Below are 18,905 nucleotides of genomic sequence, written 5' to 3' on the forward strand. Positions count from 1 at the left end.
TCCCTCACACCCTCTGCCCGTACCATGACCTCCGGCCTACACCTCCTACTGTTCCCTCACACCCTCTGCCCGTACCATGACCTCCGGCCTACACCTCCTACCGTTCCCTCACACCCTCTGCCCGTACCATGACCTCCGGCCTACACCTCCTACTGTTCCCTCACACCCTCTGCCCGTACCCTGACCACCGGCCTACACCTCTTACTGTTCCCTCACACCCTCTGCCCGTACCATGACCTCCGGCCTACACCTCCTACTGTTCCCTCACACCCTCTGCCCATACCATGACCTCCGGCTTACACCTCCTACTGTTCCCTCACACCCTCTGCCCATACCATGACCTCCGGCCTACACCTCCTACTGTTCCCTCACACCCTCTGCCCGTACCATGACCTCCGGCCTACACCTCCTACTGTTCCCTCACACCCTCTGCCCGTACCATGACCTCCGGGTCTACACCTCCTACTGTTCCCTCACACCCTCTGCCCGTACCATGACCTCCGGCCTACACCTCCTACTGTTCCCTCACACCCTCTGCCCGTACCATGACCTCCGGCCTACACCACCTACTGTTCCCTCACAGTTCCATCACACCCTCTGCCCATACCATGACCTCCGGCCTACACCACCTACTGTTCCCTCACAGTTCCATCACACCCTCTGCCCATACCATGACCTCCGGCCTACACCACCTACTGTTCCCTCACACCCTCTGCCCGTACCATGACCTCCGGCCTACACCTCCTACTGTTCCCTCACACCCTCTGCCCGTACCATGACCTCCGGCCTACACCTCCTACTGTTTCCTCACAGTTCCATCACACCCTCTGCCCGTACCATGACCTCCGGCCTACACCTCCTACTGTTCCCTCACACCCTCTGCCCGTACCATGACCTCCGGCCTACACCACCTACTGTTCCCTCACAGTTCCATCACACCCTCTGCCCATACCATGACCTCCGGCCTACACCACCTACTGTTCCCTCACAGTTCCATCACACCCTCTGCCCATACCATGACCTCCGGCCTACACCACCTACTGTTCCCTCACACCCTCTGCCCATACCATGACCTCCGGCCTACACCTCCTACTGTTCCCTCACACCCTCTGCCCGTACCATGACCTCCGGCTTACACCTCCTACTGTTCCCTCACACCCTCTGCCCATACCATGACCTCCGGCCTACACCTCCTACTGTTCCCTCACACCCTCTGCCCGTACCATGACCTCCGGCCTACACCTCCTACTGTTCCCTCACACCCTCTGCCCATACCATGACCTCCGGCTTACACCTCCTACTGTTCCCTCACACCCTCTGCCCGTACCATGACCTCCGGCCTACACCTCCTACTGTTCCCTCACACCCTCTGCCCATACCATGACCTCCGGCTTACACCTCCTACTGTTCCCTCACACCCTCTGCCCGTACCATGACCTCCGGCCTACACCTCCTACTGTTCCCTCACACCCTCTGCCCGTACCATGACCTCCGGCCTACACCTCCTACTGTTCCCTCACACCCTCTGCCCGTACCCTGACCTCCGCCTACACCTCCTACTGTTCCCTCACACCCTCTGCCCGTACCATGACCTCCGGCCTACACCTCCTACTGTTCCATCACACCCTCTGCCCGTACCATGACCTCCGGCCTACACCTCCTACTGTTCCCTCACACCCTCTGCCCGTACCATGACCTCCGGCCTACACCTCCTACTGTTCCATCACACCCTCTGCCCGTACCATGACCTCTGGCCTACACCTCCTACTGTTCCCTCACACCCTCTGCCCGTACCATGACCTCCGGCCTACACCTCCTACTGTTCCGTCACACCCTCTGCCCGTACCATGACCTCCGGCCTACACCTCCTACTGTTCCCTCACACCCTCTGCCCGTACCATGACCTCCGGCCTACACCTCCTACTGTTCCCTCACACCCTCTGCCCATACCATGACCTCCGGCTTACACCTCCTACTGTTCCCTCACACCCTCTGCCCGTACCATGACCTCCGGCCTACACCTCCTACTGTTCCCTCACACCCTCTGCCCGTACCCTGACCTCCGCCTACACCTCCTACTGTTCCCTCACACCCTCTGCCCGTACCATGACCTCCGGCCTACACCTCCTACTGTTCCATCACACCCTCTGCCCGTACCATGACCTCCGCCTACACCTCCTACTGTTCCCTCATACCCTCTGCCCGTACCATGACCTCCGGCCTACACCTCCTACTGTTCCCTCACACCCTCTGCCCGTACCATGACCTCCGGCCTACACCTCCTACTGTTCCCTCACACCCTCTGCCCGTACCATGACCTCCGGCCTACACCTCCTACTGTTCCCTCACACCCTCTGCCCGTACCCTGACCTCCGCCTACACCTCCTACTGTTCCCTCACACCCTCTGCCCGTACCATGACCTCCGGCCTACACCTCCTACTGTTCCCTCACACCCTCTGCCCGTACCATGACCTCCGGCCTACACCTCCTACTGTTCCCTCACACCCTCTGCCCATACCATGACCTCCGGCCTACACCTCCTACTGTTCCATCATAGAACACCCTCTGCCTGTACCGGGACCTCCAACCTACACAAGTATGGAGTTGTATAGGGCAGATTGGGGTGGTATGGGGCAGGTTAGGACTCTATGTGGTCACAGTGTGCAGCAATTTACCTCATGCCTGGAGATGAGGACACCCGGGTCTGCTGTGTCCTCGCCTTTTTCTCCTCCTTCAGCCGCAGGATTAGCCAATGAGTCTATGGGAGGAGTGGAGGAGGTAGCTACACCCCCAGCTCCGCCCACCAACTCCGGCTGCCTCTGGAGATTTTGGAGATCCCTGAGGGACATGTATGTCCTGCTCGCAACGCTCCAGGTCTGCATGTGCACGGTGTAGTGGCAACCTTGATGTCACCCGGTGTGGGCAGCACCCCCCCCCCATAACGACGCCACTGGCCCCTACCGTGATCTCCAACCTACACCTTCTACTGTTCCATCGTAGATCACCCTTCACCCATACCATAACCTTCAGCCTACACCTGCACCTGTTCCTCTATAGAACACCCTTGGCCCTCCAACTGTTCTATCTTAGAACACCCTCTGTCCGTACCATCATCTCCAGCCTACATCAACTGTTTCACCATAGATCACCCTTCGTCCATATTATGACCTTCAGCCTTTACCTGTTCCTTTTTTAGAAGGCCCTCTGCCTGTACCGTGACCTCCAGCCTACAACCCCCCCCCCCCCATTAACCGCTCAGTCATAGAATACCCTCGGCCTGTGATAAACTACTGCTGACAGAAAACCGATCTCCTCCGAGGGAAACCAAGACTTTCCATATCTGATCTTCCAACAAGATTACAAAGTTCCACTTTAAGAGCAGCGTTACACTTTGTATGAACCCAAGCGCTTCTACTAATGGGACTGCCGGCCCGGAAAACTCCTCACTTTACATCTATTTATTTCACCGGAGATAAGTCTGGAGGAGTCCTTGAGCGGTCATGAATACATCAGTGAGATGGATATCAGACAATCCATCCAAGATAAAGGTTGGGGAGGAAATTCTGGCCAGCCCTATCCTCAGCTACACCGTCTCACACCACCAAGGGCCCTTTAAACATGGCCTCCGGCCTTCCCTTCAGTCTTGCACGGTTGTACCAGCTGCTCTCCTAGACTGAAACTGCGGACTCTGATCTGCACACTGCGAGCTTCGCACACTCTGCATTAGCAGCCGTGAGCTCATTTCAGTTTTGTTCTGGAGGCTCCTGGCTTTTCAGTGAAGAAAGACCTGAGGTGCTATAGAGCAGGTTGCACGCTCCTCCACCCAGGGATCCCTCTGCTCCATGGTTCTTGGGCATTCCCGCACCTCCCAGGACCAGAATAACAGCCATTAGGATGGTGAGCTTGAGGAGACTGCAGGTCATCTGTTCCCCGATCTTCTCTGCAGAGTGTGAACCCAGAAGAGCTCAGTTCTGAGAGCTTCCAGGTTCACCGCTATCAAAAACCTGCCCAAAAAAATAATAATCTGGTTTAGAAGGCGGAGCAAGAACAGTGCTTTGCTCGGTCATCTGGAGAAGAGGGCAAGTGAGACAACAGGGATCTAATAAACCCCAGATGTCTCCATAAAGAGAACCTGTCCAATCCTATCGCATAGGGAGCTTGTTGACCTCCTTGTGAAAGCTGTTAAAAATGCATATGAAAATAAAATTCAGGAAGGATTAAGCACCCCCCCCCCCATCATCCCACTATAAATTCATATTAGTGGTGCACCGAAATGGAAATTTTCAGAACGGAAACAAAACCGAATTAAAAAAAAAAAACGTCAGGCCGAAACCGAAAATGACTTCTTTTTTTTCTAAATAATTACTATTTTTTTTATGGTGATTTATTTTATTTTTAACTTTTTTTTTTTACAGCGATATTATTATTTTTTGAGGGGGGGGGGGGGTAGTGGATTGTCAGTGTGTTTTTTTCTTATTATTTACATTTTATTTTTTATTATTCTTATTTACATTTTATTTTTTAAATTATTTATTGCAATTTTTTTTTTTAATCAGCCCTGTTGGGGGACTTTGCTGAGATATCAGTGATCTCCCCTCTGAGATAGGGAAATGAACTAGGGACACAGATTCCCCTGTCCCTTTCTCTGCAGCTTCAGCTGCGCTGAAAATGAATGGAGAGAAGACAGCGTGTTCTCTTCATTCATAAACTGAGACATTGTAATCACAGTTTACGATGTTTTAGTTATGTGAATGGACAGTCAGTCATCACTGACTCTGTCCATTCGGAACAGTAAGGAGCCGGATTTACCGGCTCCTACCCCCCGCTCTCCAGCCTGACAGTTCCAGGGGGTTGAGGAGGAGCACGTAACGAGAGAGAAACACAGGGGGGGGGGGGGGACAGAGGGATACACGGAGGGAGAGAGAAACACGGCGGGGGAGAAGGAAACACAGAGGGATACACGGAGGGAGAGAGAAACACGGCGGGGGAGAAGGAAACACAGAGGGGGACAAGGGGGAGAAGGAAACACAGAGGGGGACAAGGGGGAGAAGGAAACACCAAGGGGGACAAGGGGGAGAAGGAAACACCAAGGGGGACAAGGGGGAGAAGGAAACACCAAGGGGGAGAAGGAAACACCAAGGGGGACAAGGGGGAGAAGGAAACACCGAGGGGGACAAGGGGGAGAAGGAAACACCGAGGGGAACAAGGGGGAGAAGGAAACACCGAGGGGGACAAGGGGGAGAAGGAAACACAGAGGGGGACAAGGAAACACAGAGGGGGACAAGGAGGAGAAGGAAACACAGAGGGGGACAAGGAGGAGAAGGAAACACAGAGGGGGACAGGAGGAGAAGGAAACACAGAGGGGGACAAGGAGGAGAAGGAAACAGAGGGGGACAAGGAGGAGAAGGAAACACAGAGGGGGACAAGGAGGAGAAGGAAACACAGAGGGGGACAAGGAGGAGAAGGAAACACAGAGGGGGACAAGGAGGAGAAGGAAACACAGAGGGGGACAAGGGGGAGAAGGAAACACCAAGGGGGAGAAGGAAACACCAAGGGGGACAAGGGGGAGAAGGAAACACCGAGGGGGACAAGGGGGAGAAGGAAACACCGAGGGGGACAAGGGGGAGAAGGAAACACCGAGGGGAACAAGGGGGAGAAGGAAACACCGAGGGGGACAAGGGGGAGAAGGAAACACAGAGGGGGACAAGGAAACACAGAGGGGGACAAGGAGGAGAAGGAAACACAGAGGGGGACAAGGAGGAGAAGGAAACACAGAGGGGGACAAGGAGGAGAAGGAAACAGAGGGGGACAAGGAGGAGAAGGAAACACAGAGGGGGACAGGGAGGAGAAGGAAACACAGAGGGGGACAAGGAGGAGAAGGAAACACAGAGGGGGACAAGGAGGAGAAGGAAACACAGAGGGGGACAAGGAGGAGAAGGAAACACAGAGGGGGACAAGGAGGAGAAGGAAACACAGAGGGGGACAAGGAGGAGAAGGAAACACAGAGGGGGACAAGGAGGGAGAGAGACTGCAGCAAAATGGAGGGGGGCTGGAGGAGGACACGGGACAGTCAGCGGTGATCATGCGAGCAGTCATTATCGGCAACTGATATATCGGTGCATCCCTAATTCATATAATACGCATGAGCACGTATAGGGTGCGCACACGTATGTGAACAATTGCACAGCACATATTGGATATTGCTGCGCACACCAAAGTGAGGGAAGCTGTGACAGGAGTCACTTTGGGTGGGGGGTTTGTGCAATTCAGCTTACCTTGGAGAGCTCTGGAAACTCAGTGTCCAGCTTCCCCGACCTCTCTTATGTGTAAATCGCCCTGTGACTCTAATAGGGACACAGTGTGACCGAGAAATCCAGTCTGATCTGTACTAATCGGACTCATGGTACAGCCACATTGGAATGGTGTGTGTGTGTGAGTGAGAGATATCTCACACACACAATTGTATATTGTCTCATTTTGTTGTGTACACTTTGCTGTGATGGTTTGGGGTGTGACTGTATTCCATTGTGGCTTTTTGCCTCAAATATTATGGGATGTGCAAGTGTGTTTGCTGTGAGGAAAGAGGGAGGGGAATAGTGCTGGTTCTGGACAGAGGAAGCATTTACGGCGGACATAGTCCTGTTGAGGACAAGCGTTTGTCAAAGAAGCATTCTAGGTCTCTTATTTAGGTTAACGAGTGACCCTAAACTCTGGTTTAAAAAACAAAACAAATACAGTATTTTCTGCCCTATGTGTTTCGGCTCAAGCCCCCGATGACGTCATATCTGACGAAATGCATAGGGCGGAGCCAACCCCTTTTGACATCACCATGGAGCCAGAAAGTGATCTGCGTACCTTCCCAGGCGTTTTTTCTCTTTGTACAGTGCTGTGGTTTTTAGTTTTGCGTGTAGCTTTATATACTTTAATTCATTTGATTCAAGTGATTTCTACAGTATGGGGAGCATTACGGCTCTTTATTTCATGTGTACTGTCCTTAACGGGCTGTGGCGTATATGGTGGAGGAGAGTGGCGATACTATAGATCCGGTGACCGGAGTCCGCCAATCTTGAACGTTCTAGGACTCCTCATATCCTTTTGGCAAGACTAAAAATATAGAATGTTCCAGGGGTTTCTGAAGTAATTTTGAAGCCAAAAAAGCAGATTTTAACACAAAAAAATAAATAAAAATTTAAGAGTTTCTCCGGAAGGGAAGAGGTGAAGGACGGCAGGAGTCATGTCTACGGATGGTGACCGCTCACAGGACTCCACAGAATCTTAGAGTTCTCTTTATACTTTATTGATGCGATTCCACAAATCCATCCGGCCGGTAACCCTTTCCCGTAGAAGACGCGCCCTTTCATTGCTACCAGAAAACATATAAAAACTTACCCCTGGTGTGAAGCTCTCTCGAAAGGAGCCTCGGAACAATGCCACCATCCAGTCACAGTTGGCAATCAGCAGAGGCTTGTGGGCCGGAACCGAGCCGTCATCCACTGTAAACAGAACGTCTACGAAGGAGGAGAGAAGGACCAGAAAGGATATCAGAGGTCGGAGATTCCAGAGGAAAAAAAACTGGGCAGCATGGCCACCGATAGGCAACGTGTTCCGCCTCTCACTAGACCTCCTTATTGAGGACCAGATCTAAGTAGCTACTGGTCCTCCCTTCACTGCGCCGCCAATAGATCTACTTTATCTAGTGGTGGTCACATTCAACTGGACCCATTCTCTCCTGGATGCACGGGCAATGCCAACTTCAGGAACCTTCTCTCCTGGATTCACGGGCAATGCCAACTACAGGAACCTTCTCTTTCCCAAAAGTACAGCAACATACACACAAACCACACTCCACCATGACTAATCCCTGACCGAAGGTGAAATAGCAGTGTGCATCCTGTGTATGTTAATGGACTTGTTCAGTAATATTGAAGACCTTATGTCAGTGGTCTCCAAACTTTGCCCTGTCCTTGCCTTTATTCAGCCCCCCTCCCCCCAATGATATGAGGCACTATTCCTCCCACTTGACACCAATGATGGGACACTATTCCTCCCACTGATACCAAAGATGGGACACTATTCCTCCCACTGACACCAATGATGGGTCACTATTCCTCCCACTGATACCAATGATGGGACACTATTCCTCCCACTGACACCAATGATGGGTCACTATTCCTCCCACTGACACCAATGATGGGTCACTATTCCTCCCACTGATACCAATGATGGGACACTATTCCTCCCACTGACACCAATGATGGGTCACTATTCCTCCCACTGACACCAATGATGGGTCACTATTCCTCCCACTGATACCAATGATGGGACACTATTCCTCCCACTGATACCAATGATGGGGACACTATTCCTCCCACTTGACACCAATGATGGGACACTATTCCATCCACTGACACCAATGATGGGACACTATTCCATCCACTGACACCAATGATGGGACACTATTCCTCCCACTGACACCAATGATGGGACACTATTCCTCCCACTGACACCAATGATGGGGACACTATTCCCCCCCACTGACACCAATGATGGGACACTATTCCCCCCCACTGACACCAATGATGGGACACTATTTCTCCCACTGACACCAATGATGGGACACTATTCCTCCCACCAATACCAAGGATGGGGACACTATTCCTCCCACTGACACCAATGATGGGGACACTATTCCCCCCCACTGACACCAATGATGGGGACACAATTGCCCCCCACTGACACCAATGATGAGGACACTATTCCTTCCACTGACACCAATGATGGGGACACTATTCCTCCCACTGACACCAATGATGGGGACACTATTCCCCCCCACTGACACCAATGATGGGACACTATTTCTCCCACTGACACCATTGATGGGACACTATTCCTCCCACCAATACCAAGGATGGGGACACTATTTCTCCCACTGACACCAATGATGGGACACTATTTCTCCCACTGACACCAATGATGGGACACTATTCCTCCCACCAATACCAATGATGGGACACTATTTCTCCCACTGACACCAATGATGGGACACTATTCCTCCCACCAATACCAAGGATGGGGACACTATTTCTCCCACTGACACCAATGATGGGACACTATTTCTCCCACTGACACCAATGATGGGACACTATTTCTCCCACTGACACCAATGATGGGACACTATTCCTCCCACCAATACCAAGGATGGGGACACTATTTCTCCCACTGACACCAATGATGGGACACTATTCCCCCCCACTGACACCAATGATGGGACACTATTTCTCCCACTGACACCAATGATGGGACACTATTCCTCCCACCAATACCAAGGATGGGGACACTATTTCTCCCACTGACACCAATGATGGGACACTATTCCTCCCACCAATACCAAGGATGGGGACACTACCTCCCCTCCTACTGTCCACAAGTGCCAGGTATTTTTCTTTTTTACTTCCAATGATGCTGGGGCCTTTTCTACTCCCACTGGCCACAGTCTGGTCTCCTAAAGTCTGAAGGACAGGCCCTTCGTTTAGAAAGTTTGGAGACCCCTGACTTACATAGGGTTGCCACCTTTTCTTCAAGCCAAACCCGAACACTTTAGTGGCCTGGGACACCTTTGGGTGAGAGTAGTAGGGGCTCATAGTGCGCCGCAGCAAATGGTGGGTGTGGCCAAATTGCTTTTGCCGACATCATCGCCCTGCCACCCAGTAATGTCAAACCTGCCCCCCCCCCCATGAGTCGGATTTATTGACGATTTATTTACTGCCCCCAAACAAGATTTGTGTGTGACCATCTTGGTTACTTGGGGAGCCACAGCCTAGTCTGAATAATGTGTCCGGGTTTCAGTCTGCCTGAAACCCGAACACACGATTCAAAACCCCGGACTGTCCGGGTGAATCCCAGACAAGTGGCAACCCTAGCCTTACGCCATCAACCAAGTGTCATCTTCAGCTTGGGAACATACCCAACATTCATACCAACCATGTATGGCTTGCCCATATACCTATAAAACTTAACCTAAAAATGGAGGGAGACACGGCTGTTTAAACATTGGATTCACCATTAAGAGGATGTATGGAAATACTTCTGAAATATTACAGGAGAGAAGAGCCCAAGAATGAGCTCCAAGGGCCCTCGGTACAGTACCTGAGAAGAGGCCGCGGTTCAGGCATTCTCTGATCCGGTTGGCTCTCCGCACATGAAAGGCTTTGGTGATCTCCTGGTTCATGAAGCCTTCTTTGTTCAGCAGGTTGGACACCATCATGCGCAGGTCGAAGACTTCTAGGGCTTCGGCGATGGTAGCGATCTGCATGAGGTCCGCCCTACACTGGTTTAGGTGCCCCGTGTACAGGTACTCCAACACCGCTCGCAACGGCTCCACCTGAATGAGCGAATCCATCTGCACCACCAGCATCGGCCTCTCCCGCTGGGTCAGAGGATCTTCAAAAATGTTCATTTCTACGTCAATAAACCCTCTACCCCACTCTTCCAGCTTCCTGCCCCACCCAAGGGGAGGCATCTCACCCACCTGAGCGGCATCAACATCAGAAGAAGTCCTGAAAGAGCACGGGGGGTTTCCAAGTTGTCCATTTAAGGCCTCGGGTTTGCAGTCCGCCATCATGCTCCTAGTCCAGGAAGGTCCGGCCACAGCTCCACCAGGTACCCTGAAGAGGTCATGTTTGGAAGGATCCTGCTTCTCCTCTTCCTCCTCCTCCTCCTCCATGGGCATCAACTCCAAGGTGAAGAGGTCATAGAATTTGGAGCAGGCCGTGGCCAAGTAGACTTTGTGGGCAAATATCTTTTGCCCGTCCTGCAGCAGGAACACCACGTCGGCACACAGAGGGGTTGAGAAGAGAGCAGCGGGGCCCTGGCCGCTACACTGTGGAGTATCGGGCAAGTGGATGATGGGGGGAGGCGGCTTAGGAGGCAGGAACGGGGCTTGGAGTAGCGGACGCTGAACTTTCTTTAGGTGGGATTTCCAAAACTGTAAGTGCCTCCGGGAAATGAGCGCAGCCCTGATTGCGTTATCAAAGACGTCCTTCACCCCGAACTGGGCCACCACACTGGTCTCGTAGTATGGAATCCCCAGTTCCTTGGCCACTTCATGCCCGATCTCTGGAGAAAGAATATCCGTGGGTTTGATGGGCCTAGAAAAGGGAGATCACCATGAAGAAGGACCATGTGACACAGACAGACAATAAAAACTTCAAACTCTACGGGGGAGTATGCAAAAATGGGAATATAAAGGATATAAAAGTGCCAGGATATTTCATTGCTACTTTTTTTTAAAAGCATGATAGCACATAGGAATTTGGGGTAAACACTAAGGGAAGTGACCCCCTTTCCCATTTTTCCCCCACTCTTTTCTGGGGCAAGCGACTCCCCATTACTGTTGTAGGGGGAAGGGACTCTGACCACCTCCTCCACCTTGTTCTGAAGCAAGTGGCCCCCCTACACCTCCCCTACCCTTTCTTGGGACAAGTGACCCCTTAGCACCTCCCCTACCCTTTTCTGGGACAAGTGACCCCCTCCAACTTCCCCTGCCCTGTGGCAAGTGACCTTCTACCATACCTACTATTACTACAGTAAGTGACCCCCTTTCACCACCTCTACCCTTTTTTGGGAAAATTTACCCCCATCCCCTCTCCTACCCTGATCTGGGAAAGTGACCCCTTCCCACCTCTCTTACCCCTTTTCTGTGGCAAGTGACCCCCCCTACCACCTCCCACACCCTGTGTTCTTGGGTATGTGAACCCCTACCAACTCCCCAATACTGTTATAGGACAAGTGATCCCCTATCATCCACCTTAACCCTTTTCTGGGACAAGTGATCCGCCAAGCAACTTTACTACCCTTTTCTGGGACAAGTGACCACCTACTTCCACTTCCTCTACCTTCCAACTCCCATACCTATTACTAGGGTAAGTAACCCTCTTCCACCTCCCCTACCATTTTCTGGGACAAGTGACCCCCTTTCCGCATCTCTATTACTCTTCTACTGGAAATTAACTCCGATCTCCCCTTCCCTGTTCTGAGGCAAGTGACCCCCTACCACCTCCCATACCTACTACTGGGGCAAGTGACCCCCATCCACCTCCCCTACTCTTTTCTGGCACTACCTGCTTGGAGTTATTGTTCTCCCTGCTTGGCCTACGTGTCTTTCCTCCAGGTTCCCCGGTGTCTTCCCAAAGATATCCCAGGTACAGTGAGGGGAAAAAGTATTTGACCCCCTGCTGATTTCCCCACTGACAAAGAAACGATCAGTCTATACATTTTATTGGCCGGTTTATTAGAACAGTGAGAGACAGCAAAAATATCTAGAAAACCACGTTTCATAAAAGTTATAAATTGATTTGCATTTTAATGAGTCAAATAAATATTTGACCCCCTTCGCAAAACATGACTTAGTGGTTGGTGGAGAAACCCTTTTTTGGCGATCACAGAGGTTAGACGTTTCTTGGAGTTGGCCTCCAGGTTCTCACACATCTCAAGAGGGATTTTGTCCTCTTTGCAGATCCTCTCCAAGTCATTAAGGTTTCCAGGCTGACGTTTGGCAACTCGAACCTTCAGCTCCCTCCACATATTTTCTATGGGATTAAGGTCTGGAGACTGGCTAGGCCACTCCAAGACCTTAATGTGCTTCTTCTTGACCAGGTCATGTGTTTATGGGTCATTGTCTTGCTGGAAGACCCATACATGACCCATTTTCAATGTCCTGGCCGAGGAAAGGAGGTTCTCACCCAAGATTTGGTGGTACATGGCCTTGTTCATCTTCCCTTTGATTTGGTGAAGTTGTCCTGTCCCCTTATCAGAAAAACACCCCCAAATCATAATGTTTCCACCTCCATGTATGACGGTGGGGGATGGTGTTCTCCATGTATGACAGTGCGGGATGGTGTTCTCCATGTATGACGGTGGGGGATGGTGTTCTCCATGTATGACGGTGGGGGATGGTGTTCTTGGGGTCATAGTCAGCATTCCTCCTCCTCCAAACACGGCGAGTTGAGTTGATGCCAAAGATCTCGATTTTGGTCTCATCTGATCACAACACTTTCCCCCAGTTCTCCTCTGAATCATTCAGATGTTGATTATCAGACTTCAGACGGACTGTACATGTGCTTTCCTGAGCAAGGGGACCTTGCGGGGGCTTCAGGATTTCAGTCCTTCCTGGTGTAGTGTGTTACCGATTGTTTTCTTGGTGACGATGGTCCCAGCTGAGATCATTGACAAGATTCTCCTGTGTAGTTCTGGGCGGATTCCTCACCGTTATCATCATTGAAGGTGATCTCACAAGGCGAGATCTTGTATGGAGCCCCAGAGCAAGTAGGGTTGCCACCTCATCCCTTTAAACCCCAACACCTCTTTTTCTTTATTAATGTTTGGTTAGTTCAATATCCCCACCTCTTTGAGGACCAAAGAATTCAAGTGGGGGGGGGGGGGGAGAATGTAGCCATGAAGTACACGGGTTCCGAGGCTGATTAAGGTGGTGATTAAACTCACTTGTTTTTCCTTATCTGCATTAAATCAGCCTCAGAACCCATGTACTTCATGGCTACATTCTCCCCCCCACTTTAATTCTTTGGTCCCCAAAGAGGTAGGGATATTGAACTAAACAAACATTAATGAAGATAACGAAGTGTTTGGGTTTAAAGGACTGAGGTGGCAACACTAAGACCGAGGATAGAGAGCGTCATTTTGTGTTTCTTCCATTTGTGAATAATCCCACCAGCTGTTGTCACCCTCTCACCAAGCTGCTTGGTGATGGTCTTGTAGCCCATTCCATCCTTGCGTAGGTCTACACTCATGTTGCCGACATCCTTGGACAGCTCTTTGGTCTTGACCATGGTGGAGAGATTGGAATCTGATTGATGGGTTGCTTCTGTGGACAGGCGTCTTTTATAGAGGCAACAAGCTGAAATTAGGAGCGCTCCCTTTAAGAGAGAGTGCTCCTAATCTCAGCTCGTTGCCTGTATAGAAGACACCTGGGAGCCAGAAATCTTGCTGATCGAAATAAGTATTTCCTCACCTAGTACTCATTAAAATGTAAATCCATTTATAACTTTTTTGAAATGCGTTTTTCTGGATATTTTTGTTGTTATTCTGTCTCTCACCGTTATAATAAACCGACCAATAAAATCATAGACTGATCATTTCGTTGTCATTGGGCAAATTGTACAAAATCAGCAGGGGGTCAAATACTTTATTTTTTTCCCCTCACTGTAAGTAAACTGGCCCTACTATGTGTGTACAGTGGAACCTCGGATTACGAGCATAATCCGTTCCAGGAGAATGGATTACGAGCAAAGTACTGGCATATCAAAGCGAGTTTCCCCATTGAAGTCAATGGCCCAGATTCAGGTAGAATTTGCACCTTATTTACGGAGGCACAGGGCAGCGTTTTTGCCCTGCGCCCCCGCAAATTATCTGCGCTGCGTGCGATTCACGGAGCAGTTTTTCGTAAATTGCGTGTGCGCTCTTTAACCTCTTGACCACCGCCCCATGTCAAAAAGACGTCCTCCTTTTTAAAGTTGAATATCTCGATAACGGCAGCAGCTGCTGCCACAACCGAGATATTCATCTTTTCAGGGGGCGGTGGTGTACACGATAACGGCGGTCTCCGCGGCAGATTCGCCGCGAGATCGCCGTTATCGGTGGCGGGAGAGGGGCCCCCCCCCTCCCGCCGCTCTCCCGCGCCCTCCGCCGCTTACCGGAGCCGTCGGTAGCGGCGGAGGGGATCCGATGTGTCCGGCAGCTGAGCGGGGACGGGACTGAAGGAGAAATCTCCTTCGCCCGTCCCCATAGCTCGGCTGGGGGCGGAAGTGACGTCAAAACGTCAGTCCCGCCCAGCCTCTTAAAGAAACATTTTTTTTTTTGTCATTTGAAAAAATGACATTTTTTTTTTTTTTAATTTAAGTCTAATTATGAGATCTGAGGTCTTTTTGACCCCAGATCTCATATTTAAGAGGACCTGTCATGCTTTTTTCTATTACAAGGGATGTTTACATTCCTTGTAATAGGAATAAAAGTGATCAATTTTTTTTTTTTTTTTTTTTTCAGTGTAAAAAATTATAAAACTAAATAAAAATAAATAAGAAAACCAAAAAAAAATTTTTTAAAGCGCCCCGTCCCGACGAGCTCGCGCGCAGAAGCAAACGCATACGCGAGTAGCGCCCGCATATGAAAACGGTATTCAAACCACACAAGTGAGGTATCGCCGCGATCGTTAGAGTGAGAGCAATAATTCTAGCCCTAGACCTACTCTGCAACTCAAAAAATGCAACCTGTAGAATTTTTTAAACGTCGCCTATCGAGATTTTTAAGGGTAAAAGTTTGACGCCATGCCACGAGCGGGCGCAATTTTTAAGCGTGACATGTTGGGTATCATTTTACTCGGCGTAACATTATCTTTCACAATATATAAAAAAATTGGGCAAAATGTATTGTTGTCTTATTTTTTAATTCAAAAAAGTGATTTTTATCCAAAAAAAGTGCGCTTGTAAGACCGCTGCGCAAATACGGTGTGACAAAAAGTATTGCAATCACTGCCATTTTATTCCCTAGGATGTCTGCTAAAAAAAAATATATAATGTTTGGGGGTTCTGATTAATTTTCTAGCAAAAAAATTGTGATTTTCACATGAAGGAGAGAAGTGCCAGAATTTACCTGGTGGGCAAGTGGTTAAAATTGCCCTGCGTAAGGGCGCGTAATGTAAATGATCCTGTAGGGGGCGGGAATCATTTAAATTAGGCGCGCTCCCGCGCCGAGCGTAGAGCGCATGCTCCGTCGGGAAACTTTCCCGACGTGCATTGCGGCAAATGACGTCGCAAGGACGTCATTTGCTTCCAAGTGAACGTGAATGGCGTCCAGCGCCATTCACGAATCACTTATGCAAACGACGTGAAATTCAAATTTCACGACGCGGGAACGGCGGGTATACTTTAGCATTGGCTGCCCCTACTATTAGAAGGGGCAGCCTTACGCTAAAGACGCCGTACGGAAACTCCGTAACTTGCGTACGCAGGGCTCGCGCAACATTGTGAATCGGTGTTAGTATGCAATTTGCATACTATACACTGAGCACAATGGGAGCGCCCCCTAGAGGTCATCGCAAGAATGCAGCCTAAAATCTGCGTGGCATAAGAGCCTTATGCCACGCCTCGGAAACGGCTGGAAAGCCCTGAGGACACCACGGCTGACCTCGGTAAAACTGAGTATTTCCTAACTGCGCCGATCGGCTGCAATCAGCGCCGGAGTCGGCTTTGGCCTGAACCCTGCTCGATTTGCGAGGTAACACTCGCAAACTGATTTAGGACTTATTCAAATAGTGTGTTCGTATTGCGAAACGCTCGTTAACCGCGTTACTCGCAATCCGAGGTTCCACTGCATATGCATGTTCGGTAGGGACTTTAAAATAACGGCTAGTGTCCTACCCTACAGCTCAAGTCACCACCACTGAGGATTGATCATGTGTGGTTACCGATCATGTGATCATTATGTCAGCTAGCACAAGGGACTTGCATGCAGCCTGAAGGGCACATTTAATAAATTAAGCCTGGTGGTGATAGTGTTCATCTGTTCAATGCTGTAATTGTCTGATACAATAACAGTACTAAAAAGTATTTATTTAAAATTTTAGCACCTTGGTAGCAAATTAAAGCCTTAGATGTTCCTTTTTTCTTTTTAGGAAAATTATGGTTATTGTCAAGTTAACAGATGCATGCTTGACTTGGGCACCTAGGCACCAATGATCTCTTGCCATGACGGCACTAAACTGAGGGGCTGCCACCTTTTCTGTGGGTTTGTACTGACACTGTACTGTTAAAAGGGGGGCCCTGTAAACAGACCATAAGCCCAACTGTTTGGTAAGAAGAAGTTCTGAGATCTTTTTGAATGCAGAGACACATATTAAGGGGGGGGGGGTGACTTACTTAGCCAAGGGGCGACGTGCACGGTTCACTGCATCCAAATCGGCATATCGCAGGTCCAGCTGACACCCGACCAGCACCACGGGGGTCCGAGGACAGAAGTGTTTGATCTCCGGGAGCCACATGGTCTTGACGTGGCGCAGAGAGTACGGGTTGGCCAATGAGAAACACAGAACCACGACGTCCGATCTGTGGAGAAGACATCACGAGTTAGAGGGACAGAATAGGAGAGGTGTCCTAGGTGGGATATCAAGGATACTTGTACGTCATGAAGACCCTACCCTACGAGGTCAACATCATGTGTCAGAAGAGGAGAGGTGTCCCAGGTGGGATATTGAGGATCCTCGTATGGCATGAAGATCCTGCCCTATGGAGGTCAATGTCACATGTTAGAAGACGACCAGAAAAGGAGAGGTGTCCCAGTTGGGGTATCGAGGATCCTCGTATGGCATGAAGATCCTGCCCTATGGAGGTCAATGTCACGTGTTTGAAGGACAGAAGAGGAGAGGTGTCCCAGTTGGTGTATTGCGGATCTTAGCATGTCATGAAGATTCTGCCCTATGAGGTCAATGTCATGTGTCAGAAGGACAGAAGTGGAGAGGTGTCCCAGGTGGGATATTGAGGATCCTCATACGTCATGAAGACCCTGCCCTATGGAGGTCAAAATCATGTGTCAGAAAGACAGAGGTGTCACAGTTGGGGTATCGTGGATCCTGGTATGTCATGAAGACCCTGCCCTATGGAGGTCAATGTCACATGTTAGAAGACGACCAGAAAAATGAGAGGTGTCCCAGTTGGGGTATTGAGGATCCTCGTATGGCATGAAGATCCTGCCCTATGAGGTCAAAATCAGAAAGACAGAGATGTCACTGTTGGGGTATCGAGGATCCGTGTATGTCATGAAGACCCTGCCCTATGGAGGTCAATGTCACGTGTTTGAAGGACAGAAAAGGAGAGGTGTACCAGTTGGTGTATTGCGGATCTTAGTACGTCATGAAGATTTTGCCCTATGAGGTCAATGTCATGTATCAGAAGGACAGAAGTGGAGAGGTGTCCCAGGTGGGATATTGAGGATCCTCATACGTCATGAAGACCCTGCCCTACGAGGTCAACGTATAAAAAAGATGGAACAAATGTCCTGCCATTTACACTAGAGGTCTACAAAGACTGAGGAACCCATTTACAGAGCGAGCCCCACTTACACACCAGTCATTCCCCCCCCATCTTCCAATCTCATTCACAGCTTTTTATAGAGCAGTTGCAAAGGGTCTCCAACTCCAGTTTGGGCATGGCCTTCCCTGGTAGAGGATATGGCTTTCAGTCCTATAGGGGTAGGTGTTGGCCATTGGTAGATCGGCAATATTATGGTGATGAGCATATGATGGTGATGAGGTTTTGGGCTTGTCGAGTATACAAAGGGTTCTGAAGGGGGGGCAGAGAACGACGACAGAGTTACCATCCTCTGCTCAGTGAAGACCAAGGGCTGAGCAATCAGCAGTCACATGATCGCTTGGATCCTGATCCTAAAGCTGGAGGGAGACAGCTGCAGCCATTGAGGAGAGTATGTGTGTTTGTTTTTTGCCCCCCCCCCCAATCCCACACTTCTCCTCTGAGCTGGTCTGAGTAAGCATCAAAAACACAGAATAGAGTATGCAGGGCCCCCCCGAGGGCCCAAGGGCTGCACACGAGAGGGGTCTCTGACCGCACAGTCCGGCCTGTCTGTAATTGAAGCAGCGAGGAAGAAGAGACTTGTGTATCAGATACGATCTCTGCACAGGAACCAACTGACCCGAGACAGGAAGCATCCGACACAGAGAGGAAGAAAGAGACGTAGGGGGCCGCGAGGCACACGGTCATGTACACAAAGGCAGCGAGACAATGCCAAAAGGTCACGGAGTACAGGACACGCTCGTAACATTTCCACCATCTACGTCTCCACGTGGGAGACCACAAACTGCCCGCATTGCTTTTCCAAGCAA

At 50.3% G+C, this 18,905-nt stretch overlaps 1 protein-coding gene across 1 annotated transcript in view; it reads right to left on the minus strand.

Moving 5' to 3' along the window:
• Positions 1 to 18,905, minus strand: part of LOC120922054 (rho-related BTB domain-containing protein 2-like) — a 37,423-nt gene that overhangs the window by 10,895 nt on the left and 7,623 nt on the right. The window contains exons 3-5 of the mRNA XM_040334587.1: positions 16,930 to 17,115; positions 10,148 to 11,148; positions 7,391 to 7,509 (exon numbers count right to left, since the gene is read on the minus strand). Of these exons, the coding sequence (XP_040190521.1) occupies positions 7,391 to 7,509; positions 10,148 to 11,148; positions 16,930 to 17,115 (1,306 nt within the window). The remainder of the gene's footprint in view (positions 1 to 7,390; positions 7,510 to 10,147; positions 11,149 to 16,929; positions 17,116 to 18,905) is intronic.

The sequence above is a fragment of the Rana temporaria genome, unplaced genomic scaffold (assembly GCF_905171775.1).
Source record: "Rana temporaria unplaced genomic scaffold, aRanTem1.1, whole genome shotgun sequence".
NCBI lineage: Eukaryota > Metazoa > Chordata > Amphibia > Anura > Ranidae > Rana > Rana temporaria.